The sequence below is a fragment of the Acinonyx jubatus genome, chromosome B4 (assembly GCF_027475565.1).
Source record: "Acinonyx jubatus isolate Ajub_Pintada_27869175 chromosome B4, VMU_Ajub_asm_v1.0, whole genome shotgun sequence".
Lineage (NCBI taxonomy): Eukaryota > Metazoa > Chordata > Mammalia > Carnivora > Felidae > Acinonyx > Acinonyx jubatus.
The window spans coordinates 29,373,069-29,400,629 of NC_069387.1; the positions used below are offsets into that span (position 1 = coordinate 29,373,069).

Sequence of the window (27,561 nt, forward strand, 5' to 3'; positions counted from 1 at the left end):
GCAGGTGTTGAGATCAAATTCATGTTTTAAATTGTTGCCCAGAGGCCACTTAGCTGTTGGAGGAGACCCGAATGCTGATATTATCCCCCAGGAATAATCTTGGTCAGTATGCAGTATTAATATAACATTGCTATCAATGAGTAAAGTCAACAACATATCAAATACTACACATGAAATTGAAGGTAACTCTGTCTTCTGTAAACTATTACGATAAAGTAATGGATTAAATAATGGGATTTAAATATTCTGATAGTGTTTCCACTCACAAAGTGATCCATAATTAACTCTTGTTTAATATTAGTCTATTTTAGAATTAGTCCTAATAATAAACCCAAAGTAGAAAGTCCAATAAAATTGTATGAAATATCACTAGTAGCCTTTTATGAACTCTATCCCCTTGAAAAATTCATATAAGATCTTTAATATAGTTAAAATCTAGTGAACACTTAGAGAAATTATAGAAGGAAATGAATATATGGATTGTCATTATCGGTGGACTTAAGAGAGTAATACTTGCCTCATACTTCATCCAGCATTTTTGTACTCCAAACATTCTAGTTGAGAAAACATGTCACCATCACAGTGGTAACGGCTTAATGGGCTATTTCATCTGAATCTAATTCAGCCTCAAAATCTGCTCGTACCTATCAGTCAGAAGCCACTTTTACCTATCCCTAAATTCTTAGAAGAATCCTAGAACATGATAGAGATTCTAAAGAGCCACTGAAGTCTCTTTATATGCTCAGTAGTATCCTGGAGATACTATTTCTGAACTCCTTTGAGCAGATCAGGTCAGAAATATTCAAGTCTTCAAGGGGACAGGCAATAAACCTGGCAATAAAGACAAATGGCCTCTATTCAAGGTTCTCTCTCAAACTCCAGCAAGCAACAGAAGGAAAAGAGGCCAATTCCTGGTTAAAATAGTTGACCATGGTAACTTTTTTAAGTAGTATGATGAACTGTTCTTGTGGCTTAAGGTCTTATCTGGGTATCTTATCAAATAAATTCATAAGGTTATATATTGCAAAAAATGAGAAAACTTTGTAGAATGTCAGAATCACTGCAACAAATGTGACTATTGACATTTGACATCCACAAATAATTTGTGAATGATATGTAACATTTTGCACATTTTCATAATAGTGTTTAAATAAAAGAAACCTTATAACTGTTACTTTACTTTCAGGGCTCTTACTTTTTGGCAAGTGTTTCATTGGAGGTTTCACTGGAAAATAAACATTTTCATGACAAAGTTCTATGTGGCTTCAATCAAAGCTAATTTCCCATCTCTTAGATTGTACTTTGAAATTGCCAATTTTAAGACTGAATTATTCAACACTCTTACAGTCAGTATGAGAAATAAACAACTCCAGCTTCCAAATAAAAGGATTTCAATAGAAAATCTTCTTATAAATTGTAATGGAAATCTAAAAATTCACCATATTTCAGTCTCAAGGAACTGTCCGGAAAAAATACATATATATAGAAGAATGAGTTTGTTCCTCATTATAAAAGCAAACTCCTGGAGTAGAAATATGTAATTCAATCGATTATGCCTACAGCATAGGGAAATGACCTGAGGAGTATGTGTGGTGGGAAAGAGAAAATGAACAAGATAGTTTCTCTCATGAAGCTTACAATCTAGTAAAAATGTATGATTCTAAACTGAAATAAGCAAAGAAGGATAACTATTTTTAAAAAAGTTTAAAAGTTAAAAGTTTAAAAGTAAAAAAGTTTAAAAGTTTCAACACAATTCTCTCCCCCAAATCTTTCTGCAATTTGTTGTATCTCTAAGAAGGAATATATATTTTTTAATATGCTTTACACAAGTATTTTTTTAATGGGTATATACACTTCTCTGACAAATAAACCAAAGCCAAATGAAATTAAGATTTCCAGGGCACCTGGGTGGCTCAGTCGGTTAAGCGTCTTGACTTCAGCTCAGGTCATGATCTCGCCGTTCATGACTTCGAGACCCACGTCAGGCTCTGTGCTGACAACACAAAGCCTGGAGCCTGCTTCACATTCTGTGTCTCCCTCTCTTTCTCTACCCTCCCCTACTTGTGCTCTCTCTCTCTCAAAAATAAACATTAAAAAAATTTACAAAAAAAAAAAAAAAAAAAGAAGATAACAATCCTGTCAAATCTTAAATAAAATGACGTAATTTCAAGCTTCTAGTCACCAGTTCTAAAACATTCAGTTATTCTGCTTGATGTAGGGATGAAAGCTATCTGCCACTGTAGGGACAGAGTGGCATGGAGGAGGGAGGGATGAGGATCTATACAATATTATCTAAAGAGCCGAAAGATAGTCTGACAAATCTATTTAAGCACACCACTTTCCTTATGCCCGTGGCACATCTTTTTTTTTAAGAAATAGATTTTAGTTTCTTAAGTGAAATATCTATTAACCAGAAATATTGTCAGCCTAAGCTATAAAAATTTCACGCACAGAAATTGATAAAATATATCAATACAGAGCAAAAACATCCAATTTAAATATTTTAGGCATTTTTATTTAATAAATAACTTCAGTAAACAGCATGTAAAAAGTGAACTGTTAAAATTAAAAGGCACAACACAAGAACGTGAATCGCATGAAACAACATGGGCAAATGGTGAGAAGGAACTATACAGTGGTCTGTTACAGCGCTGAAAGTAAGACGTGCGTAAGTGATAGCTGTTGCGAAAGTCACAGGACAACTTCACATGTTCATTAAAAAGGCAAATTTACAGCTGGAACATCAAAGAAAAAGTATTGGTTAAAAAAAAAAAGTCTTGCCCCAAATTGCAAACAAATACATTAAATGATTAGAAGAGGTGATAAAAAAGCACCAGGCTTTAAACAAAATAAAATGAATAAATTCACCCAAAGGTCCTCAATTCGGCAATTATGTAAAGTAAGGCCTTTATGTAAATAATGCTAAATTAAGGACTTTTCTGCAGAAAATTTCCCGATACTTTTATCCAAGGCTTGATTTTCTAAAGAGAAGGCGTAAGAGTTACCAAGATTAAGTAACTCTTAAAATGGCACACAGGTTTTAAAGCTATGTTTTCCCTTCCTAATTGTGACTTTTTCCAATGGCCTCTGTAGATCAAATATTCCAAAAGTATTTTACATCAGGAATTCCCAACATACTCACGTGTCATCAGTCTCATCTAATAGGCAAATAGCAAAATAACAAATTTAAAACAATTCTAGTTAAGTAGGATATTTACTTTGGATTCTGTATAACTAAAACCTGACATGTCTGTAAAGCTAAAAATCAATTTTAATACTTGATTAATAGAAACTCTCATCATACTCATTACTTTACTCTCTTTCAATCGCTCTAGAAATATCATTTCATCCAGGAAGAGCCTGATTTCAATAGTCCAGGAGGAAAAGGTCGAAAAGGCACAATGTGACCTTAGCTGACAAGGATAGCCATCCTGTCTCAAGTTTTTTGTCAGTCCCTGGCATTATTACATTATTTTCAAAATAATAAAAAAATTTTTAAATTATACATATTGTACATTTTCAAAACCTGCACATGAGAAAAACCATGGTGATACTGCCCTAGCTCTACCTTACTGTGACTATGAAAACTACGACTTTGCATTCAGTGCTGTGAAATTTGCATGGGTAGTGCTCATTTTCCCTCATATTTCGGATTGACAACAGTTGTCACGGCACTCTTATAAATAGGATTTTCACCCTAAAAAAAAAAAAAAGAAAGAAAGAAAAATTACCACTCTACTAAAATCATGCAATATTATTTTATAAGACAATGTTGAAAGTTATGGTCATTTTCAGAAGTCGTTCATACCACACTCCACTTTTTAAAAGGACAATAATAAAAAGTTTACACAAAAATGAAACATGAAATCTTTGCTCTCTACAAATCGAAAGGTGACCCTGTAAATTTGGCATTATTTCATTTCTGAGTCCTTCCTACACAGGGACTGATTTCAGAATGTCCTCCACAGCAGAGAATGTGCTGTTATGGCTTCTCTCCTTTAAACTAGTTTTGAATGCCCTTAAAGAAGTAGTAACTCTTTTGTCATTAACTGTCTGATTCTTAACCCTTTATTGTGGTGAAGAAGGTTCTTGATAATTACTAGGAATCCCTGGCTGTCAACTGTGAGGGAAGTGTTCTCCAGAGGCTCTTCCACCACAGAAGTTATTGACATGGAGAGTTGTGGGATAAGGTTGTCGTACTGTCACTGAGGGTACTGTGCCTCCACAAGGCACTGCGTTGCCAAATTTACTTAGAATGTTAACAAAGATAATTACCATTTTCCATTATTTTTTAGTATCATATTGATGAAGTGTTTCATTTTTATTGCAATACTGAATTTTAGTAAAGAGTACTGAAATCAAGCCCAGCAAATGACTCTAAGCCACAAACCCAAGAATTCTTTCAAGATCCAAAAATAGCCTGAGATTGATGTTTTAAGCAGGAAAATAACATACAATTGCACACTACCAATTTCTTAAAAAAAAAAAATCTTATGCTAAGTGATACATTTAAATATCTACTATAACATTTTATTTCTCCTATCCTTATGAACTGAAAGTAGGCTTGAAAGCCAAGTAAGAAATACAGCCAAATAATCTATATCAGAGGAAATTTACAGTGAGCACAAATCAGTAAATGTTAAATTAAAACTTAAAATACTACATTTTTAGACAAAAATTAAGATTTTGGAATGTGTTTGGTTTATATTGTACTATAGAGAAATTTGTGGTGATTTTAAAAAATATTTATAGGAAGCATGTAAATAGTAATTTTTACTTTTAAATTTTATTTACACTTACTTCACTGCAGGTTATATTTGGATATGGCTTGTATTGCCACAATTTCTGCCCTCTAGGAGGGTACAGTTTGGTGGATGACAGACATGCAAATAAGTTAAGGCACTCTGATAGAGCACAAAATAGAATTATGTACACAGTATGGGAACAGTGTAAAAAAAGGAATGCACTTTGAGAAGATCAGGGGTATTTTCAGAGAAATTGACTATAGATAAAATATTAAAAGATGAGTAGAAACACGTGCAAAGTCAAAGGTCATGTGCAAAGTTAAGCTCTAGGGAAAAGAATGGCACATTTATGTAGAAATATATATAGGGGCACCTGGGTGGCTCAGTCAGTTAAGTGTCTGACTTCAGCTCAGGTCATGATCTCACTCATCGTGGGTTCAAGCCCTGTGTCGGACTCTGTGCTGACAGCTCAGAGCCTGGAGCCTGCTTTGGATTCTGTGTCTCCCTCTCCCTCAGCCTCCACCACCACCCACCCTCCACTCACGCTCTCTTTCTCTCTCAAAAATAAACATTTATACACACACACACACACACACACACACACAGTTTTGAAGTTTTTAAGGGTGCATGTGTGAGTGTATGTTTTGAAGTGTGAGCAAGGGAGGGGGACATAAGACAGAAGAAAGAGCCAAATCATAAAAGATCCTGTATGCCATGCTAAAAAGACTGAATTTTATGCTGTAGATGGGAAATCACTGAGAAAAAGCTGAGCATGAAAAGGGCGGAGTGGTCCTGAAACACACCAAGTAAACTATTATGATTTCAGCTCAGCAATTAGTCTGAATTCTAATTAAGACATGACAATATGTCCTAGCCCTACCCCAACCCCATCCCATAGTATACAACTCTGTCATTTTAGAACCAGTCATTTCAGAACCATGGAGGAACTCAGGATCCCTCAGAGACATACATATAGGAGAAAAAAAAAAAAATCAATTTCTGATCTCTAGTCCAACTGAAGCAAATATATAGACATTACAGGAGACATTTCATAAGAAACAGGAAACTGCATCCTAGCAACTACATTCTTAACAAGTTATACAGCACAAATAAGTTACTCTTTATTTCCATCTTCCTCGTCAGCATAAGAGGCTAGAACTTGCATTCTTTCAAATATACTGAGAAAACAAATTACCATTTAAGTTTAAAACAATACATTAGATATATATTTAATACTTAAGAATTATAAGGGAAGTAAACACATACACACAACACCCCTACCCCCAGAAAACAAAACAAAACAAAACAAAAAACAAAAGAAGAAAAAAATACCCAAATTATTGATGATTCCAAAGTATGTAAGGCAGAAACTTACCTTGGGAGAAGTTTGCCATTTCATATACACAAACATTTATATTCATTATTACATCCAAGCAAAATTTTAACATGCAAGGTTAGAGGTAAAGTTAAACTATCTGTGCCAGGCATCATTTTAAATGGAGGTAAACTAAAATAAATCAGATTAGTTTCCATTGTACAGAGTGCAACCCCACCCCTATCTCTAGGAAAAAAATCAAAGCATATTTAAATCAAGAGAACAGGGTTATATTCAGAAATGAAGTCCTCTGTATTCAGTAAAACATCATCTTTGTGCTTACTCTGGAATCACGGACAATGGTGGCTACAGAATCATCTCTATAACATTTTAGATATACAACACACAACTGTTAGATTAGAAATCCACATTTAAGTGTGCATAACAGCAGGGAAATTAGACAATTTTTTAATCTACCTTAAAATTATAAAGTTGATAATTTGATTTTTTAAATGTACCTACATGATAGTCTTATGCAGTAAAATAATTACAGTGCCTGCTCATTACCCAAAATATGTTAATGACATAACTTACTGACTGGCAAATCCTGGTCTCATGTCAGAAAAGTGTTTTATGAGCCATAATTTGTTTTTTCATTTCTTGATGCTCATTCATTAATGTCTATTATTTATTTCTACTTTAATTTTTGTGAGAAAACATCTCAGACTAACCTGTAGCTATTAATTTGCCTGGATTTCACTAATGAATAATAAAATTTTAACCAAACTCATGCTTCTCGAGTTACCCAAAAGGCTTTTATTTTGGCTGAGGAAGTAACATTTCAACTAGAAATTAATTTGATGATATAAACATTAAGTTTCACTGTTAATTATTGATCATTTCCTTCAAAGTACAATTAAATGTATAGTAAAGGTGTAAATTTCACCTTTCAATAGAATACATAGAAATTCATGTCATTTGAGAAGTAACCGTATGGAACTGCCAATGTTTGTTTCTGAGAGAGAGAGAGAGAGAGAGAGAGAGAGAGAGAGAGAGAGAGAGAGAAAGAAAGAAAGAAAGAAAGAAAGAAAGAAAGAAAGAAAGGGAAAGGAGGAGGAGGAGGAGGAGGGAAGGAGGGAAGGAAGGTAGGTAGGAAGGCAGGAAGGCAGAAGTCAGGCCCTAGCAAGTCAGTTTCTTTCTAAAAATACTGTGGTAATGTCCATCAACAGAAGAATGGAAAAAGAAGATGTGGTATATATATATATATATATACAATGGAGTATTACTTGGTAATCAAAAAGAATAAAATGTGGCTGTGTGCAACTACGTGGGTGGAACTAGAAGGTATTATGCTAAGTGAAATTAGTCAGAGAAAGACAAATATCATATGACTTCACTCATATGTGGAATTTAAGATACAAAACAGATGAACATAAGGGAAGGGAGGCAAAAATAATATAAAAACAAGGAGGGGGACAAAACATAAGAGACTCTTAAATACAGAGAAGAAATTGAGGGTTGCTGGAGGGGCTGTGGGTGGGAGGATATGCTAAATGGGTAAGGGGCAGTAAGGAAGATGCTTGATGGTATGAGCACTCGGTGTTATAGGGGATGAATCACTGGAATCTACTCCTGAAGTTATTATTGTACTATACACTAATTAACTTGGATGTAAATTAAAAAATTAAATAAATAAATAAACTACTCTGGTAAGGATTAGGTGAGGTGAGAAAATGAAAGATGCATCAAGTCTCAGACTAATTCAAAACCATAACAGCCTGCCCATATATGAGTGTAACTGTAATCTTCTGCCATCAAATTTAATTTTGCCATTGCCAAAGTCTTAACCTGCTCAGAAATAAAAGGAAAATCTGACAAGTAATGGTTTCTATTATTGGGCCTTCCTACCTCTTAAAAATATTAAACATTCCTATATTTTAAGTACACTCCCACTAAATGAGAAAAACAGTAGTGTTGGTTTCTAGGTCATGAAGTGGTAACTCTGTTACAATGTTTGTCCAATGCGGTAATACTACTCTAAGTTACTACAAATGTCAAAAAGCCTTAATTCTCTATAGAGAATGAGCTACCTCTTCTTAACCACTAACAGTCCCCTGAAGACATGTGATCGCTTCCAGCATACCGCAGTGGGTAAGAAAACAGACTCTGGAGTCGAAACTGCCTGAGTCTACATCTGAGCTCTTCCACTCCCTAGTCAAGTTACCTACTCCTTCTGTGCCTCAGTTTTCTAATGTGTGAAATAAAAATAAAAGTTGTGGGGAAAGGAAAGAGGAATTCTAGATCACCAGCCAGGAAAATGTGTTCTTATCTTAACCTTTTCAATCAGCTTTAGGGACTTACATGATTATATTAAAATATGCTAAAAGCATTTCATGAAAATTCAGATATAAGGTAGAATCCCGTCCACTAGTAAAAGACAATAAATTTGTCATTCAGGTAAAATAAACATTCAACAAATAGCTTATCCTAGCTTAGTGAAGAGTGATCGGCAAGCCTCATTACAGCTCTGAAATTTTCAACGAAGTTTTTATTGAAAACTGTAAATAGGACTTTCTCTTTAAAGTCTGTTATCTTTTTTTAAAAGTTCAATGTTAGATTTGAATATCAGAATCATTCTATAACCAGAAAAAAAAATAAATGTAAAAGATATTCTAGGTTTTTTTATTTTTTAAATTTATTTGAGAGAGAGAGAGAGAGAGAGAGAGAGAGAGTGAAAAAGAGCACAAGTGGGGGAGGGACTCTGCACTGGTAATGGGGAAGCCCACTGTGGGGCCCAAACACACCAACCATGAGATCATGACCCGAGATGAAATCAAGAATCGGACGCTTAACTAAATGAGCTACCCAGGCACCTAAGTCTTCTGTTTTTAATGGAATTTCAACTTAAATCAAGAACTAAAGAATCTCAAAATAGTTCTAGAAGCAGTAACAATGATACTGGAGTTGTATAATATATAAATGTTTCACCAGGTTACATTTATTTTTCTATTTTGCAATTTAGATTTCACTTTTCCCTATTTCACCCTAAAATCTGCATACAATAATTTGTATATAAAGATAATACCATTTAAAACACAGGACTGTAGTGAAAATTAAAACTGACAGGCTGATATCATACACTGTAGTTCATCAGCCAAAACACCCAGACCCACACCACAGATATTATTAATAACACCCTATTAAAGATATGAAAAACTAGGGACGCCTGGCTGGCTCAGTCAGTTAAGTTTCCGACTTCGGCTCAGGTCATGATCTTGTGGTTTGTGAGTTTGACCTCCACGTCAGGCTCTGTGCTGACAGCTCAGAGCCTGGAGTCTGCTTGAAAATTCTGTGTCTCCCCCTCTCTCTCTGTCCCTCCCCTGCTTGAGCTCTCTCTGTCTCTCAAAAATGAGTAAATGTTAAAAAAAATAATTAAAAATATGAACAACTAAAAGGTCTAAACAGGGAAGTGAGTCAGTGCTGTTGAAGAGCTGGGATCTGACCCTAGGTCTGTCTGACCACAAAGCACATCCTCTTTTTTACTACAAACCAGCTGCTGCTTCTTTACCATAAAGCCTGTTTTAAAGCCCTTCTAAACACTCTAAATTAACACACGCATACACACACAAAAGCCATGGTATGGCCATATAAATAAAGCCAGACTTAAAAAAAACAGCAGTTGTGATAAAGGACACACAGTGCAGGTAAAAGGGATAAAAGTTCACATGCAAACACAGAAAATGAAAGAAAATACGAACGGCAACTTAGAGACCAGCTTTACGTCCATAGTTTGGATTCTTGAAATTATTAATAGGACTCTTGTAAATCGGATTTTCTTGCTAAAGTAAAAGAAATAGTTTCTAATGATTTCTTCAAGAAAAAACTGACATGTATAGTGTTTAAACACTGTAAGAGAATTTTTACTATTTTTGCACTTCTGAATATCATGTTTTTAAAAAAAAAACCCAAGCCAACTGTACTAAAATGCAAACGACTAAATTCATTTACAATTTAAAAATAGCGAAGACTGCCTTGTTGCATCAAAAGATAATACATGAAGGCCAACATTTGGCTAGTCTACCCTTGGACTTTGTATTTCAAAGCACATTAAATGCTATTACATTTCACTTTCAGCTTTTAAAAATTTTTACAAAGCAAATTTTATTGAGTTATAATTTGCAGAGAATTAAAAATACCCTTTTTAAGTAGAAAGTTGTATAAACATGCCCACAATCAAGATCATCCCAAGAAGATCCCTCAATGCTCTCCTCCCCCCACTCCAGCCTCTGGAAACCACAATTTCTGCCCCTATAGTTTTGCCTTTTCCAGAATGTCATATAAATGGTGTCATACAATATGTAGCCTTTTGAGTATGGCTCCTTTTGACTTAAGGTTCTTTGTGGAATAAAACAAAAAAACAAAAAAAACAAAAAAGAGAGAGAGATGTTTTCCACTGAGTATCTTGCTATACGGACAATATTTAGAATTGTATTTTACATTAGAAGAAAAGGCAGAAGAGCAGATTCAAGATCAAAATTAAGGAAATAAAAACACCGACCACAGTATCCAACGGATACTTTCTTATAATGTTTTATTTTAATGGGACATATTTAAGATGTCTTCTGTTTTTTGCTAAATGCATGTTCTCTGGATAGTGAACTTGTGGGGAAATAAAATATTTAAAGAGGACTTTAATAACTTTAGAGTTAACAGATGAGTCTTAGAAGTGTTACATTTACTCTGTGAACCATCTTGCTTTTTACATGTTTTTCAACTTACCGTGTCCCATTTGGCATTCATCTTTTCCTTTTCAAATTTGGCAAATTCCCTTCTGTCATGAATTATCATTAAAAGCTTCCAAATAAGCAGTAATGCAAGGCCAATAAGAACAATTCCAGCAACCACACCAGCTACAATTGGAATGATGTCTGGACCAGTGGGGCACTCTGTAAAGTTAAAGTTGAAAGGAAAGAATGAGCACACAAGGGATTGATATAAGCAAAGTAGGGCCCAAACTACAAAGTCCTGGTTAGTCTCTTAGCAAAACATATAGGAATAAAAACCCAAGATAAGTAAATGCATACTATCCAAAAGTATAAAAAAGAGACTAGAACTAACAAGATAGGATATATAACCAATAAACAAAAATCATATGTATTTCTATATATTATACAGAAGTTTATTTCTACATATTGGAAACTGAAATTTAGAAAATAGTACCTTCTACAATAGCATCAAAAATCATTAAATACTTATGCATAAATCTAACAAAATATGTGCAAGATTCACATGCTAAAAATTACTAAACACTGATGAAAGAAACCAATGAAAACCTGAAAAAATGGAGAGGTATTCCATGTTCATGGGTTGGAAGGCTCAATATTATTAAGATGTCAATTTTCCTCCAATTTGATCTATTTAAACTCAATGCATTACCAATCAAAATGCTGGCAAGATTTTTGTAGATATCAGCAAGTTAATTCAAAATGTATAAGGAAGGCAGAGAACTAGGCAAGTGTTTCAAAAACACTTTGGAAAAGATCAAAGTTGGACATTTTACATTATCAGATTTCAAGACTAGCTGTAAAGTGACAGTAATTGAGACAGTGTGGTATACTGGCTATAAAGGACAGATGCACAGAGTAATGGAACAGAATAAAAAGAAATAATTTTAGAAAGTATTGGAATTAGAAATAACATAAGATCACCTGATTTTCAGCAAAGGTAGGGAAAGGTCAGTCTTTTCCACAAATGGTGCTAGAACTCCAGGACATCCATATGCAAAAAACTGAACCTTATTCCACATTCTAAGAATAACTCAAAATGGGCTATGAACCTAAGTGGAAAACCAGAAACTAAAAAACCTCTGGAATACAGGAGAAAGAGCTTTATGAAACTGAGTTAGGCAAGAAATTCTAGATATAATAAAAGTAAAAGCAATATCCATAAAAGAAAAACCTGGTAAATTCTAGTTCATCAAAATTAAAGCTTCGATACTCTTTAAGAAAACACTGTTAAGGAGCGCCTGGGTGGCTCAGTCAGTTAAGTGTCCAACTCTTGATTTCAGCTCAGGTCATGCTCTCACGAATTTGAGCCCTGCATTGGGCTGTGTGCTCTCTCTCTTGCTCTCTCTCTCTCCCTCTCTGCCCCTTTCCCATTTGCATTCTCTCTTGCAAAATACCTAAATACACTTAAAAGATGTATACTTTAAAAAACACTTAAAAAAGTGAAAAGATGTTGGTTAAGCATCCAACTCAGCTCAGGTCATGATCTTGCGGGTTCACGAGTTCAAGCCCCACGTAGGGCTCTATGCTGACAGCTCAGAGCCTAGAGCCTGCTTCAGATTCTATGTCTCCCTCTCTCTCTGCCCCTCCCATGCCCATGCTCTGTCTCAAAACTAAACACTAAAAATAATAATAATTTTAAAAAAGGGGAAAAGACAAGGAAGCATAAACCAGGAAACAATATTTGCCAAACATGTTATCTGAAACAATAGAGACTTCAAAACAGCATTTTGGCTATTTCTTTAAAGTTAAATACATGCTTACCAGATGCCCCTAAATCCATTCCTACTATATATCCAAAAGAAATGAAAACTTACATTCCCACAAAAATCTGTACACAAATGTAGAAAATTTCAAAGAATATATAAAAAGGCGCCTAGAAAAACCAAATTAATTTCTGAGAAGCTGAGCAAATTCATGCCTTATAATATCCTTTAACAAGTTATTTTTCCCAATGTCCAAGCCTAAATCAAGCTCAAACTTAAATATTATCAATAATGATATAACTCTTAGTATCTGTTTAAATAACTGTCAGGCAGAATGCCAAGTGTTTTGTGTGTATTCACACATTTAATTTTCAAACTCTCCACTCATAGAACTCAAAACTTGTTTTCTCTTTTCCTTATTTCTTATACAGTCAACTAAATACTATTTTAAGCTTTGAGACTAAAAATGCCCTAACTTGAATGCTGGAGGCTGTTTCTGGGTGTCCGGGAAACTGCCAAGAGGCCTAAGTAGTAGTAAAAACAAGACATAAAAGAAAATGTAAAGAATTTTGAAATGATCAGATTTTTACCTGGAGTCTCTACAACATGAACAATGGCCTCGTTGTTCCCATTCACTGAATACGTGAAATAAAACCAGCAATCATCAACATCTTTCTCCTTACAATGGGACAGGGGATCGACCTGGCCTGGCTGTGGTAATTTGTCTCGATTTTCAACCTTGGTAATGTTGAAATGTGAACATTCCTGTGCGCATGTGTCTTTCTTTTCTCCTTTATTGAAGGCTCTGCACTGAACACATTCTCTGTTAAAACACAAATTATATTAAAAATTTATTTAAAAATTAAGTATTTGCTTAAAGATTATTTTGTGTGAATAAATGGAGAGGCATGACACTTCTAGATGGGAAAACTAAATGTAAAGATGCAGTTTCCCATGTGAAATTATAGATTTAGTACAGTTCAAACTAAAATCCAAAAAGAAAAAGAAAACAGAGTAGTAAAATAAAACTAGCCCTATCAAACATTATAAATATAAAACACAAAATCAAAAGAATTTAAACAACGTGTTGTTGGTACAATAGTTCTTCAGAAGGCAAAAACCTTCAATTTTGCTTAGTTTAGTGAAAAGATAATAATTAAACAGCTAGAACACTAATTTAACAAAGGTTACCATGTGGATTCAATTATACAGAAAATTCAGACCAAAATAATGGTACCAACTATTTTCATATGACACACGTTAAGTATCATATGACAAACACTCCCTAATGAGAAAGAATTTCTAAGATTTAGAGTGGGCTACAGTGTCAGATATTTACACTGTAACTTACTATCAGTACTGTTCTGGTTGTAGAGAGAAAACCTAGTTAGGCCAACAGACAGTATCAACTACTTCAAGCAACTAGGAAATACTTACTTATGCTCAGCACAGACACCAAGGCAGGTCTGACACATCTCACAAGTTGGCCCTTGAAACTTCGGATCTGTACACTTACAGGCGCCACACTCACAGATGCCCCTGCCATTGCAGATCTGTCCATTTGTGGCCATGCATGAAGTGGTATCCAAAGAACAGTCACAGGCGCTGCCGGTGTAGTTGGGATTGCATTCACATACACGACACTTGCAAACGCCATTTCCTGTGATTAAAAATATCGTTTGTCATAACAATGGTCAAAATATAAAATTGCAGCACTGACTTAATAGTAAAAATCAGCAGTAATGTGGAAGAAAATGTAGCTAGGATGGACAGACCCCTCAATGCTGTCCTTTTCTACTTATTCATCAAGAAACTCTTAGACGTTTCTTACTGCATTAGATAGGATCACATTTTATGACCATTCTTAGACCCTTTCTCACCTCCACAAATTAAGCCATTGGATCTATCACAGTTGAAATTATCACATTCGCAGAATTTGCCAGAATAAATTTCATTTGTATTATCCCTCTTCCTACAAACACACTGTCCACAGACACACTCTCCATTGTTACTACAGATTTCTGAACTGTTTTCTTTCCTGCAGTAAGCATCCATATCTTCACTGTTAACTTCATCTGTGCTACATTCACAATGTCTACCAACACGTCCCTCGTTGCACCTAAAGAAAGAATCCAAAATTTCAATCACATAAAATAACAAGTCATACTGTGAGAAAGAATGGGAGAGGAAATAAGACTATGAACAGTATCTTCAAACTACAATTCTATTACATGGGAGTGTTCATGCCACATGTCACAGACGTGTACAAAAGTGTACCTATATGCGCATACACACATGGGTGCACCAGTCAAGTTCATATGGAATATATGCAAAGGCATGGGAAAAAACCTGTCTTCAGAAAAATAACCATTTTGATCAAGATGAAAATATAATCTAGCACTGAAAAGGTAAACAAAACATTTGGAAACACAGGATCAACTTACTTTAAAAGAGTGTAACAGTGGTATTCAAATGATATGCTATTACATTTGGTAGTATAGGTGAAGTAACTCTAAATTTAAAGCAATGGTCCAATTGTTAATCTAAAAAAGTACAATAAGGGGTGCCAGGCTGGCTCAGTCCAAAGAACATGCCAATTCTGGATCTCGGGGTCAAGTTCAAGTCCCATGTTGGGTGTAGAGATTACTTAAATAAATATTTTTAAAAAAGTACCAGAAACACACCCCAAAAAGATCATGGAAGGCGAAGAAAAACATACTGAACATACCATTTAAAAATATCATTTAAAAATAAAACAAATTTACATGACTCAATCAGGATATGTGCAACATAAAAAATTAAAATATAACATTTTAATTATTACTTAGACAACTAATAACTGATGGTGAAATACAGTATTTTTCACAATTGAAAACTCTTCAAAGTCAAGTCATTTGGGGCTGACATTTAGATCAAAATACTCTCTCCTTCCTCCTATCCTTTAAGGAGAAAGCTGTATTCAGAGAATACTCAATTTTAATTTTTAGATAAGAGGTAAATATCATAGTCTAAAAAAAAATTAAAATAATTTGATTAAAGTTTTGTTAGTAATAGATCTATGTTCAGAAAATAGTGTTCTTTGCAAATACATTTTTTAAAAAATTATTCCAACAATGCAGAGGTACATGCACAAGGTGAACACACTTTACTGCTTCCTAGTTCCATTTCCTGGATAAAACCACCATTGTTAAGTTTGATATATTTTCCTAAAACATTTTTTTTTTTTTAATTTTTTTTTTTTCAACGTTTATTTTTATTTTTGGGACAGAGAGAGACAGAGCATGAACGGGGGAGGGGCAGAGAGAGAGGGAGACACAGAATCGGAAACAGACTCCAGGCTCTGAGCCGTCAGCCCAGAGCCTGACGCGGGGCTCGAACTCACGGACCGCGAGATCGTGACCTGGCTGAAGTCAGACGCTTAACCAATTGCGCCACCCAGGCGCCCCCTAAAACATTTTTCTGTAAACATATTTTATTTGAGCTTATTTAGCTCTAGAAAATACAGGCTGCTATGCTATTATATGAGGGAAAAACCCAAAGGCTACCTTAACAATTTGTTAAATATATGTCTTAGATGGCTATAAAACCTTTTATTTCAAAGAGCAGTATTCTTAAGGAAAAAAAGGGGGGGGGGCAGCGAAGAACTTTCTAGAAATATCACACAGGACTGTCAAACTGATAACGTGATGAGCAACAGTGGTTGGAACAAAGAATTTATTTCCTCCAAATAGAGATTTTTCTCCTGGAGGTCTCAAAGCAGCCTGTCCATAACTTTCTAAACCTAGATCTTTCTCTGTCACTCTCCAACAACCTCAGCTCACCTGCAAGCTCCACACTCGAACGTTCCATTTCCTTCATGACACTTTGGACTGCTAGGGATGCCTTCATTTTGGCACTCACATTCACAGATGAACTGAAGAATAATTTCTACTTCTTCAGTAAAGCCCAGAGGCTTAATTTTAATGATTTCAGAATTCTTATTTGGACATTTATTTGAAGTTATGCTAATTTCAAATTGAACCTTGAAGGAAAAAAAAACAATTAAATTAACAACTAACTAAGCAATCTGAATCTGCTAAAAAGTATTTCAAAAAAGCTACTAATTTCTTTTACTGTTTCTCAAATTATAAACCGTTTCTCAAATCTATAACTAGATTATAAACAAGCAATTTTTTCTTTCCTTCAGAAAATGCTTATACAACATACCTCATCTCCAATGGAAATATTGGAACATTTTCTTCCATTTTCCCCTGTTCCATTCACCCCATTCTTGCAGTAAGATTTGTAATTTATTGTTACTCCTTCTGGCAATTTGCTGTTTTCCAAAATGACTTCTGAGGAAAGGGACTAAAAGAAAGACTAATCACACACAGGAAAGGCAAACAAAATGCTACTATAAAGTACAATGACTGCGTAAAACCAATGGGCAAAATGAACTTAAGAAAATAGTATCATTTAAATAAAAGACTTGGAGCCAAATTCTGAGTGACTAGAAAACACAGACTCCAAAGAAACAGGCTCTAATTAAAATTTTTCAAAATAATGTACATGATTAAAAAGTAAGAGTACTGGGGCATCCAGGTAGTTCAGTCGGTTAAGCATCCAACCCCTGATTTCGGCTTGGGTCATGATCTCACGGTTCATGAGTTCAAGCCCTGCATCAGGCTTTGCACTGACAATGTGGAGCCTGCTTGGGATTCTCTCTCTCTCCTCCTTCCCTGCTTGCACACTCTCTCTCTCTCAAAATAAATAAATAAACTAAAAAAATATAATAAGATTATTTGTGCTTTAATTATTGATGATCATACAGTGCAGAAAAAGCCTAATATAAATTATGAAAAGTCCTAAGACCTCAGAACAAACATTTTCTGTCCCCATTTGGCAATATGGCTCTTCTCTGGCCCTACCACTTCCAGCCAACTAGGGACTAAGGTAAACAACTGATTATACACAGTCTGGGAACACATATGCTTAAGAGCCATTATAGATCAGGCCAAAAAAACCAAACAAACAAAAAACAAAAAACAAAAACATCACCAAACTCAAAACCCCAAGTATGAAGAATTCAAGCCAATGTTTTTGGTTTTTTTAGAATATCAGAATGCTCAGGACAAAGAGAAGACTCAGCGGTAAGCTGTCTCTTGTTCACATGCCTACATGCATGTGTCTAAGGAAAATATTAAAATATTCTGTTGGGTGGAGAACTATGGGGAAGACATGAACCAAAAGGAATCTTGAAAATCTCTGTAATACAAAAACCTGTCTCTTTGCGTAGGGTCTTTCCAAAACATTTTAGGAAATCTTAACATGAGGTAAAAAGTATCTTAAATTCAACCTGTCAAAAGGTTGAGGGTGGACACACATTGATTACCATAATGTTAGAAATGTCTCCTGACTACTTAAAATGATTATTCATCAATGCTTAAGCATCAGAATTAGCTGTAGACAATTCAACTTCCTTTCATGTGTGGGGAAAAAAATCTTATAAATCTTTTTAAAACAGTTAAAGCATATATATATGTATATATATATATATACACACACACACACACATATATATATTTATATATGTAGATATTTTATGGTACATATATATGTGAGTGTCTGTGTATCCCTTGAGAACATAAAACTGCATCTCTGAATACATGGCAAGAGAAGAACTGGCAAAAAACTTTTCCAGAATAATTCATCACAACCAATCTACAAAGGATTGAGAAAGGGGAAGAGAAGACTGAAGTAATCCTGTAAATCTAAATGTAAGTTATGTTCCACTTGTTTTCCGACAAGGAAACCTATTTAATGACATTGAATATTTAGAATCTTTCCCACATGTCTTCATCATATTTTTGTTTTGTTGAGGCTATGTAAATAATTATGCTTTAGCAAGAGAATATAAGATGTTTTCCTCCAGATACACAGAATGTTAGTTTTGTGTTGTCTTCTGGGCTTGCTAAATTGCATATGAAGAGAGTTTTACCTTCTTTGAGCAAAGTATTCTCAATAGGGTATTGTCTAAAACAGAGCTTATTTAATATGTACTTACATTGTATGCATCAATAATCAACTGAATTACATTGCTGGAATTTGCAGATAAAGTTCCTACTGCTGACTTAGGGATCAAATTTTTCAGTTCCTGAAATTAAAAGATAAAACACATGAGATACAAATACTATTCATTCAACCAATCAGCATCTACTGAGTATACAGTATTTATTTTTAATGAGTTCCCTATTCATTTCCTAAATAACATAAGGGGTCAGACCAGAAAAAACAACTCATTTTATATGTGATTAAAACTTAATATAAACCACTTATGTAAAATCCAGCCAGTCTGGCTAGTGACACTTTCCCACATTTCAACTCAGACATATGATTTTGCCTCTAATGACTAAACTTAAAGGGTCTAGAAACTGGTTCTTCTTTTTAACCCATATATGCATATATATATATATATACAGATAGATAGTTACCTTGTAAACGGGCTGAAATTCTTCAGTAACTGCAAAAATTGTCTGAATGTTATTTTCACTTAGTTTCTGGACAAGGTGAGCAATAGAAGGATAATCCTAAGAAATTAATAAAATTTGTAAGTAATTACATCCAATGTATTCCAGTTTTCCAATACTTTTGAAAGTAATAATGATCTGCATATATAACTGGATTACTTACACAAGACTGCTTGAAATAACACAAACAACTGCAGACATGGGAGATGTGTGCACATGGGTTTCTAATTTTCTATCTTTATGTATGTATAAAAACTTCAATAAAAAGAATTTAAAAAGCAAGGCCTATGTGTATTAAATGTTAGAACAATTAAATTGAAGAATTGTCAACAATTAAAGGCTGTATCATAAATCACTTAAGAAAAAGACCAAATTTCGCCAGGGTTTAGATTTCTTCTAGAACTTGAATAACTTGACAATCTTTGTTTTCAGTAAAAATAGAGTGCCTACTTTCAAAAATCTTATAGAAATAAGATGAGAAGTATATGATTATACAAATTATTTGCTTAGGAATAATATCAACTTTGCTACCAAATGATATGAGCAACTGAGAAAAGCCACAGCAACAGGTTGAGGCATGGAAAAAAAAAATAGTGTTCAAGCAGCTCCTTTCACAGGTGGAGGCCCTTGGCTCAGCAGCAGGAAGCAAGCACAAAGCCACATCTTCAGAACAGCAACACTAGCTTCCTTGCACATTAGGTTAGAGCCCACACTTACCAAAATAACAAACCCCCAAACCTAGTAAAACCTACAAGCTTAATCACCCACAATACTCTTAGTATTAAACACTAAAATTCCATGAGTTCATTCAATGTATAAGGAATTCAGCACTTACATAATAATGGCTCATTGTGTACACATCATTTTCCAGGTGACACTGTCCATCATTTGGTAAAACAATGCCACCAAGTTTCCCATCTCCAGCAAAGTGAAACCCAGCATCCGTGGAAAACACCAGCAGCCGTGTAACATTCCTCCAGCCAATCAATGACTTGAAAAGAAAATGATTTCAATTTAAAAATACTATCCACGATCACTGCACATAAATCTTTAACCCCCATATAGGCTGCCATTGTACTTTTAACCTAATTCTGTATCTTTTTAGCTTCTTTTTTTTTGCAGTGCTAATACTCTTGCCAATAAATGCACAGAGCCCACGCATTAAAGGCCCTCCACCCCATTGGAAAACTGTGTCTTGCCTGGTTGCCCATTTCTCTCAGCTAGTTTTTGAAAACTATCTTTGGGGCGTCTGGATGGCTCAGTCAGTTAAGCATACGACTCTTGATTTTGGCTCAGGTCATGATCTCACAGTTGTGGGATCAAGCCCTGCGTCGGGCTCTGTACTGACAGTGTGAGCCTACTTGGGATTCTCTCTCTTTGCCCCTCCCCAACTTGTGCATGCTCTCTCAAAATAAATAAATATTTAAAAAATAAAATAGTAAAAATAAAAAACTGTATCTTTTAAAATCAACGTCTCCCTCCCCCACTAGAAGGTAGGCTAACTCTATGGGGGGGGGCAGGGAGCACATCTGCTTCTCCAGGAGCAAGCACAGGGCCCGGCACACAGTAGGTACCTAATGAATATTTGCTGGGGAAACAGAAATGTCTCAGCCCATTCTGTCCTTTACCTACTGCTGCTGCCTTGTTCTCATCCATCCTTCCATCCTTGCTCCCACCTTCTATAGTATATGCCTCCTTTATCAGCCCTCTGTATTAGGCCTTCCTTTTTTTAACTACAGAAGAAATCATCTTCTCCAAACACCTGTCCTACCTAATTCCAGCCAGTCTACCTCATAGGTACTATTTGTTCATTTATTTTATTCTCTTCTTTATTCAACAAAGAATTTAAAGTAGCAATAAAGGGGCACCTGGCTGGCTCAGCCTGTGGAGTGTGTAACTCTTGATCTCAGGGTTGTAAGTTCGAGCCCCAGGCGGAGTGTAGAGATTACTTAAAAAATAAAATTTAAAAAAAAGCAGCAATGAAATCCTCTTCTATGGTAAATTTGTAAATACATTTGCCTAAATTTACTCAATACATCTTGTATATATCCTCATAAAGCTGTAAATTCCTTGAAGATATGAATTCAGTTTACTAATGCTGGCAATCCAAGTGTCTCTTGCATCTAGGGAAGTTGGTGGAACAGTTACTCTCAGTCAGCATGATAACCATGGAAAGACAGTAGAGGCCATGGATGCTATGGCTTGCTCTAATCCCACAGGCTGAGGCACAGCTGGAGGCAGCCCAAAGAATGTTCTCTCCACAGGGAGCTGCCAACAGGATCACAAATAAATGATTGTGAGAAAGGGTGGCAGGCTAGGCACTACCTGGAATATTAATCTTTCTTCCCCTTTAAAAGCCGAGACTATCTTTAAATTACAACTGCCCCAGGGAGAAATCAAAAGTAACAACAATATAGTACTTAATATTTGCTGAGTGCTTACTGCCACTTTATATGGATTACTGTATTTGTATTTCCTAACAGTCCTATCAGGTATATCTACTACTGTCCCTTCATACTGAGAAGGATACAGTCCTCGAGTGTGGCTAAGTAAATTGTCTAGCATCAGTAGCGATGGGAAAATGTGAAACCACGTTCGAACAGTCTATTCTCTTAAACACTATACCATACTGCTACACCATATCATTATCTTGGATACCTTGGATATAAGATATAGCACCTTAGCAAAAACTGGTCGAAAAATAACCATTAGGAAGCTTCAGGAATCAAGGAACAGGGAACATATATGAGTGTTCTAGGGAACAGGGGTACTATAAGGAAAAAAAAGAGGAAAAATGAGACAGAAGTAGGTCTTAAGACAAATCTTATTTAATACCTCACAATGCTTACTGGTTTCAGCTTCAGCCATGTCATGAAAATGTCATCTCAAAATCTTCAGCTGCTAAATGGGTCATAGAATTCTATCACTAGTCTAATGGAGATGAGCTTACTAAAAACCTTACAATTAAAATTATTAATAAGGGCGCCTGGGTGGCTCAGTCAGTTAAACATCTTATTCACTCTTGATTTTGGCTCACAGGATCTCACAGTTGTGGATTGAGCCCTACAGTGGGTTCCAGCTGAGCATGGGACCTACTTAAGATTCTCTCTCTCTCCCCCCCTCATGTGTTCTCTCTCTCAAAAATAAATTCAAAAAATAAATACAATTATTAATATTGTAGGGCTTCTCCAAATATATATGTTCATATAGATTACAAAGCAGAATTTAAAAAGTTCTTTTTGAATTACTAAGACACAGGAAGGCATCTTTCAAAGACAATGAGAAGAAAACTGATCAAAGGAAAATGGTATTGGAGATACAATTCCATTTGAGCTCTTTTCATTCTCCTGGTGATAACTTGGACAAGATCAATTCCATCTCTGGCACAAGCCAGAAAGTCAGGACACCTGTGCCTCTTCTAAACACCTAGAATGCTAGCCAAGCATAGCTAAACTGCCCCACTGTTTCACATGGTGAGCATTCTGGCTTTTAAAATCCCGTATAAAAGAAGTAATTGCCTGGTTGAAATAAGGACGTAATGATTAAATATGCTTTTACAAAACACTTGTGTAGCTGGAGGGAATTTAAGGGATCCAATTCTGTACTTCTCTGGGATAATGAAGGATGATTTGATACGTAGGTAATGTTTCTGTACTGAGAGTAAAATCACACCTAAAATTCATACAATAGCCCTTTGCAGGAAATGAATGCACTTACTCCGCAAACTGCAACTTGCATGATTGCATCAAAGCCACCTTCTGGAGAATCCAAATTTCCAGATATGCGCTGTTTACCAACAAGTTCATTAAATACTTCCCCTTTATCAGTAAGACTGAGCACATTTTTGTAGCTAAATGGGCTGGTGCAGTTTTGTTCACTTGTGCAAGGGTTCCTGAGCTTGGCTGGTGTTGTACTAATGTAAGGCATCACGGTCTTCTCCACAAATGAGCCAAATCCTGTAAAGGAAAAATGCATGTAGAGAGAAGGATAGATGGCTGGACAGACACGAACTTGCATTAAAAAGAATAAAGTATGTTACCACATAGAAGTCAACCTTTTTCTTTAATGAGAAATAAGGTTTTAATAATAAAGTTTGGAAAGGAGATCATTCTAACACAAAAAATCCAGGTGTAAAATGAGATTAGGCTGTACTGACAGGTGTAGTCATTAATTAGTAACGAATTACAATTTGAGTACTCAACATGTTTATAATACAACACATGAATGGAATAAGTCCCTGTTTCATTATCTATGGTGGTATAATGTGTGTTAAGTAACATGGTAGCATAAAGTAACAGAGGAACAAGAAGGGACAAAGATTACTAGATATGTGACAGGATTAGGTTTCCTTTCAGACAGAAAAGGCTAAAAACTGGCCTGTTTATTTCATAAGTATGTGATGAAGAACAAAATTGCCAAGACTTAGACAAATGAAAATTATTAGTTTTCTTGATATCCCTACCAATCCGGAAATCTGAAGTAATCCTTCTCATTTCATTCATCAGATCCGTTCCAAGACTTTTGACATTCTCCAAATCGTCTTTCATAGAGTAGGAGAGGTCCATAAGGTAGTAGAGATCGATAGGATAGTCTTCAGCTCTCTTGAATTTTAATGTGAATGTCTGCGGCTCCCCTAATTAAACAGAGATTAGAAAACGAAGTTAGTTTCCAGCAATCAAAAGCAAATGAGAAAAACCAAATTGGATTCAAAAAATAAACACTATAAAATGAAATGTATTACTGCCATAATCTTTTTTTTGAATTTTTTTTTCAATGTTTATTTTATTTTTGAGAGAGAGAGAGACAGAGCATGAGCAGGGGAGGGGCAGACACAGAATCTGAAGCAGGCTCCAGGCTCCGAGCTGTCAGCACAGAACCCAACGCAGGGCTCGAACTCACGAGCCATGAGATCATGACCTGAGCCGAAGTCGGAAGCTCAACCGACTGAGCCACCCAGACACCCCACTGCCATAATCTTTACAAAAACCTGGGAATTTCACTGGTTAACTAAATGAGTGTATACTCCATTTCATTCAACAAATACTTACCATGCTAAGCACTGGGCATTCAAGATGAAAAAGACAATACTCCCATGGGCAAGACAGACAAACAGTAGATTTATAACTATGACCAAGGACAAGAGATAGATGAAACTGCATAAATTAAACTGGGGTGGGTAAGGCAGGGCACATTAGAGAGTATACCTGACTTCTAGAGGGTGAAGTTGTAAGACATTCTGTACTCTGTTTATATGTTAAGTAAACATCATCTGATTTTTACTTCAGAAAACCTGGCAAAAAAAAAAGTTTTAAAAATGAACTGTAGAGACAAATAGCCTTGTTAAGAAACTACTGCAAAAATCCTTGAGGAAGACATGAAGATCTGAACTGAAACCATGAGGAAGAAGAAGAGGCGAGGGATAAAAGAGGCAGAAGGTAAAATGCATTTAGAAAACACAGAAGAAAGAGAAGGTTTGGGTGAAAACTCATTGTTTGTTAACTTGTGGATGTTCTCTATACAGATTTCTAGTAGGCAGCTGAGTAAATGTGTTTGGGGCTTAGGAGAAATGCTGTGTTACAGCACACAAATGGCTTTAAAGTTACGAGGGAAAAGCAACAATTAACTGTACTACAAAGAGGAAGGAAGAAAAAAGACACAAAAAGGAGACTGGAAAGTAATGTTAAGAGATCAAAACTAGGAGTGCTACTGCTGAAGCCAAGAGGAGAGCATTTCAAGAAGTTTCAAGGAACGGTACAGAAAGGTTAAAAGAAGAAAAAAGGCCCTGACAGGGATCCACTAGGTTTGGTGGTTCAAAGTGATGGTAGAGCTTTGCCAAAACAGGTAGAGAAGCAGACTGAAAAGTGCTCAAGAGGGGAAGTCATGGAGACCACAAGTGTGCACCGTTCTGTTGAGAGAAAAGGGACGGAAACTGGGAAGTGGAGGAAGAAGGCTTTTTTCTTCTTTTTTCAGATGCAGGACTGCCACAAATTCTCATAAAAACTTACTATTTTCACAACATTAAACACATACAAGGAAAAACACAGGTTAGAATGTTGTCTGTATATTAAGTAATTATACCTCAGGATGGATACTTTTATTTTTAAAACCCATTAAATATAATACTTTCTGACTCTTTAACAGAATTTGCTTTGAACATGAGGCAACCTTTATTATTTCAAGTATATGTGACTTGCAGATTGCTATGTCTGCTACAAATTTCTAAACTTTGACACATTCCACATTTCTATGTGAGTACCAGTCCATATGTGAAAACCCCTTGATGGAAAATATAAAGTTGTCAAAAAGCTCCTGTTGAAATAAAGGTATTCATGCAATTAGATTTCTGTACCTGATCGCAACTGCAAAACCAACTGCTGAGGCTGGATTTGAGTAATATCTTCCGGCTGGAGCTTCTCTGCCGTTCCTTTGCTACGGTTCGTTACATTTTTATTTTTCTTTACATCTTTGGAGCCTCTGGGATTTTCTATGTCATCTGGATGGCAACCTTTCTTTTTCAAAGCTTCTAAATCATCACATCGCGCAGACGTAGGCATTCCTTCTTGTAAAAATGTCTAAGTGACATACAAAATATAGGTATAAATAGTAAGTATAATAGCCAAACATTCTGTTTAATCATAATTGCAAACATGCAATATTTAAATGCAAAAATCAAGTGACACAACTAACACACTTCATTTTTTTTTTTTTTTTTAACGTTTATTTATTTTTGAGACAGAGAGAGACAGAGCATGAACGGGGGAGGGCAGAGAGAGAGGGAGACACAGAATCGGAAGCAGGCTCCAGGCTCTGAGCCAACAGCCCAGAGCCCGACGCGGGGCTCGAACTCACAGACCGTGAGATTGTGACCTGAGCTGAAGTCGGATGCTCAACCGACTGAGCCACCCAGGTGCCCCTCATTTTTGGTTTTTAAACAAAATACCCTCTTCACCCAAATCATATGCTCTTGTTTAAAAACAAACAAACTCATTCTCTAGAAAAGTAATACCTTTGTTAATATATTATTAAAAATTTATTACTTTGGTAATATTTAGGACTGACTTAAATGTACATTTTAACTGTCCCACTTTCAAATTATAAGTATTTAATCAAAGGAATTTCTTCAGTGAAATCACTTATTCAGAATGCTTAATGGCCACTAATAATGTATATACCCAAACACTGGATAAGTATTTTTTTCCCAAAATTTCCCTTAGAAAAATCTTATATAAGTCTCTCATTAGCCTGAAGATGTCTCAATTAATGATACAATTTTTAAAAATGAGACCAAGAAACTTAACACAGAATTAGTAAGTATTCCTAGAGGTTTGAAAAAATTTCAAGTATTGGCTAGTATTTTAAATAAGCCTTTTAAAATTTATTTTTAAAAACAATAATCACGGTGGTGATTATGTGACAATACAAAACAATAATCGCAGTAAAATTTGATTACCTGACAAGGTCATGAATATATTTCCACAGAGTGCATTTTAAAAGAATAAAAATAAAAAAGGTCTGAATGGTATATAAATGGTACTTGTGGCTTGGGGTAAAATTTCCAGTAGTGATATGACCTCAAAATGTGTTATACCTCAAACAAATTAGATGGAAATAAAAATATTATCAGATGACTGAAGAAGTATCTCAGTGAAAGCAAAAACACTGCTGTTAAGATGCACGTAAAATCTCTGAATGAAAGTTTTTCATGAAATCTGAGAGAGGAGAAAAACAATGACCTTAGTGTATGGGTGGGTATGTGTCACTTCAAAATGTGTACCTATAACAATCAATTATTATAATAGACATTTGACTATTTCACATATATCCCTAAAAATTGTATATAATTGTACTAGGCCAGAGTTGTTTGTTTTTTTTGTTTTTTAATTTTGACACTGGGAAAATGAGGAAATGCCTTTTATTTTGGGTCACTTTATCTTCAATTTCATATGGTATTTGTTTACTATCTACAAATCTCACAGTGCTGTGTAATGAGGATATTTAAATACAAAGAATATACAATGGTTTCGATCAGTTACTTTTTTTGATCAGTTACATAAAGAGCATTTATGTAACTAGAAAAGCACCTGGAAGGGAATACCAAAGGTCAGATAATTCAAAGCTGAACTACTTTCTTGTATTATCAAACCTAAAATACTACCAAAGCACAGGAGCCTAGCGTGGAAAACTTAAGACTGTAACACTCAAAGTTTCACTAAACACATTCTGAAATACCCTTTAATAATTTAAGAATTATGCCACAAATATCAAAGGCTTAAGAACAGTTTGGCAAGCAAGCCTTACCTGAGACAAAACTCAGAGCACTCCCTATTTCTTCCACTGTCTCCAACTGAATTCCAGAATACCATTTTTATGAGAACAGAAAGTGTCACTAGGAAAACTTTGAAATAACAAAACAAAAACCTCTGATTTTCCCTTTCATATGGTTAAACCATACAAAATATCTGATATTTGACCAGTTACGTACAGCTACAAACAGGCAGTTGAAAT

At 35.2% G+C, this 27,561-nt stretch overlaps 1 protein-coding gene across 3 annotated transcripts in view; it reads right to left on the reverse strand.

Annotated features, from left to right (window-relative positions):
* Positions 1–2,493: 2,493 nt before the first annotated feature.
* The window catches only part of ITGB1 (integrin subunit beta 1), a 46,500-nt gene continuing 21,432 nt past the window's right edge, over positions 2,494–27,561 (reverse strand). For 2 of the 3 annotated variants that reach the window (XM_027073767.2, XM_053225511.1), the window contains exons 4-17: positions 25,406–25,628; positions 23,519–23,689; positions 22,774–23,012; positions 19,892–20,047; positions 19,021–19,116; positions 18,594–18,683; positions 16,757–16,897; positions 16,372–16,571; positions 14,431–14,669; positions 13,988–14,210; positions 13,141–13,373; positions 10,840–11,006; positions 9,819–9,899; positions 2,494–3,697 (exon numbers count right to left, since the gene is read on the reverse strand). In XM_027073767.2, coding sequence (XP_026929568.1) covers positions 9,825–9,899; positions 10,840–11,006; positions 13,141–13,373; positions 13,988–14,210; positions 14,431–14,669; positions 16,372–16,571; positions 16,757–16,897; positions 18,594–18,683; positions 19,021–19,116; positions 19,892–20,047; positions 22,774–23,012; positions 23,519–23,689; positions 25,406–25,628 — 2,253 coding nt within the window. In that variant the 3' untranslated portion in view covers positions 2,494–3,697; positions 9,819–9,824. The remainder of the gene's footprint in view (positions 3,698–9,818; positions 9,900–10,839; positions 11,007–13,140; positions 13,374–13,987; positions 14,211–14,430; positions 14,670–16,371; positions 16,572–16,756; positions 16,898–18,593; positions 18,684–19,020; positions 19,117–19,891; positions 20,048–22,773; positions 23,013–23,518; positions 23,690–25,405; positions 25,629–27,561) is intronic. The other variant, XM_027073768.2, reaches the window with a different exon arrangement.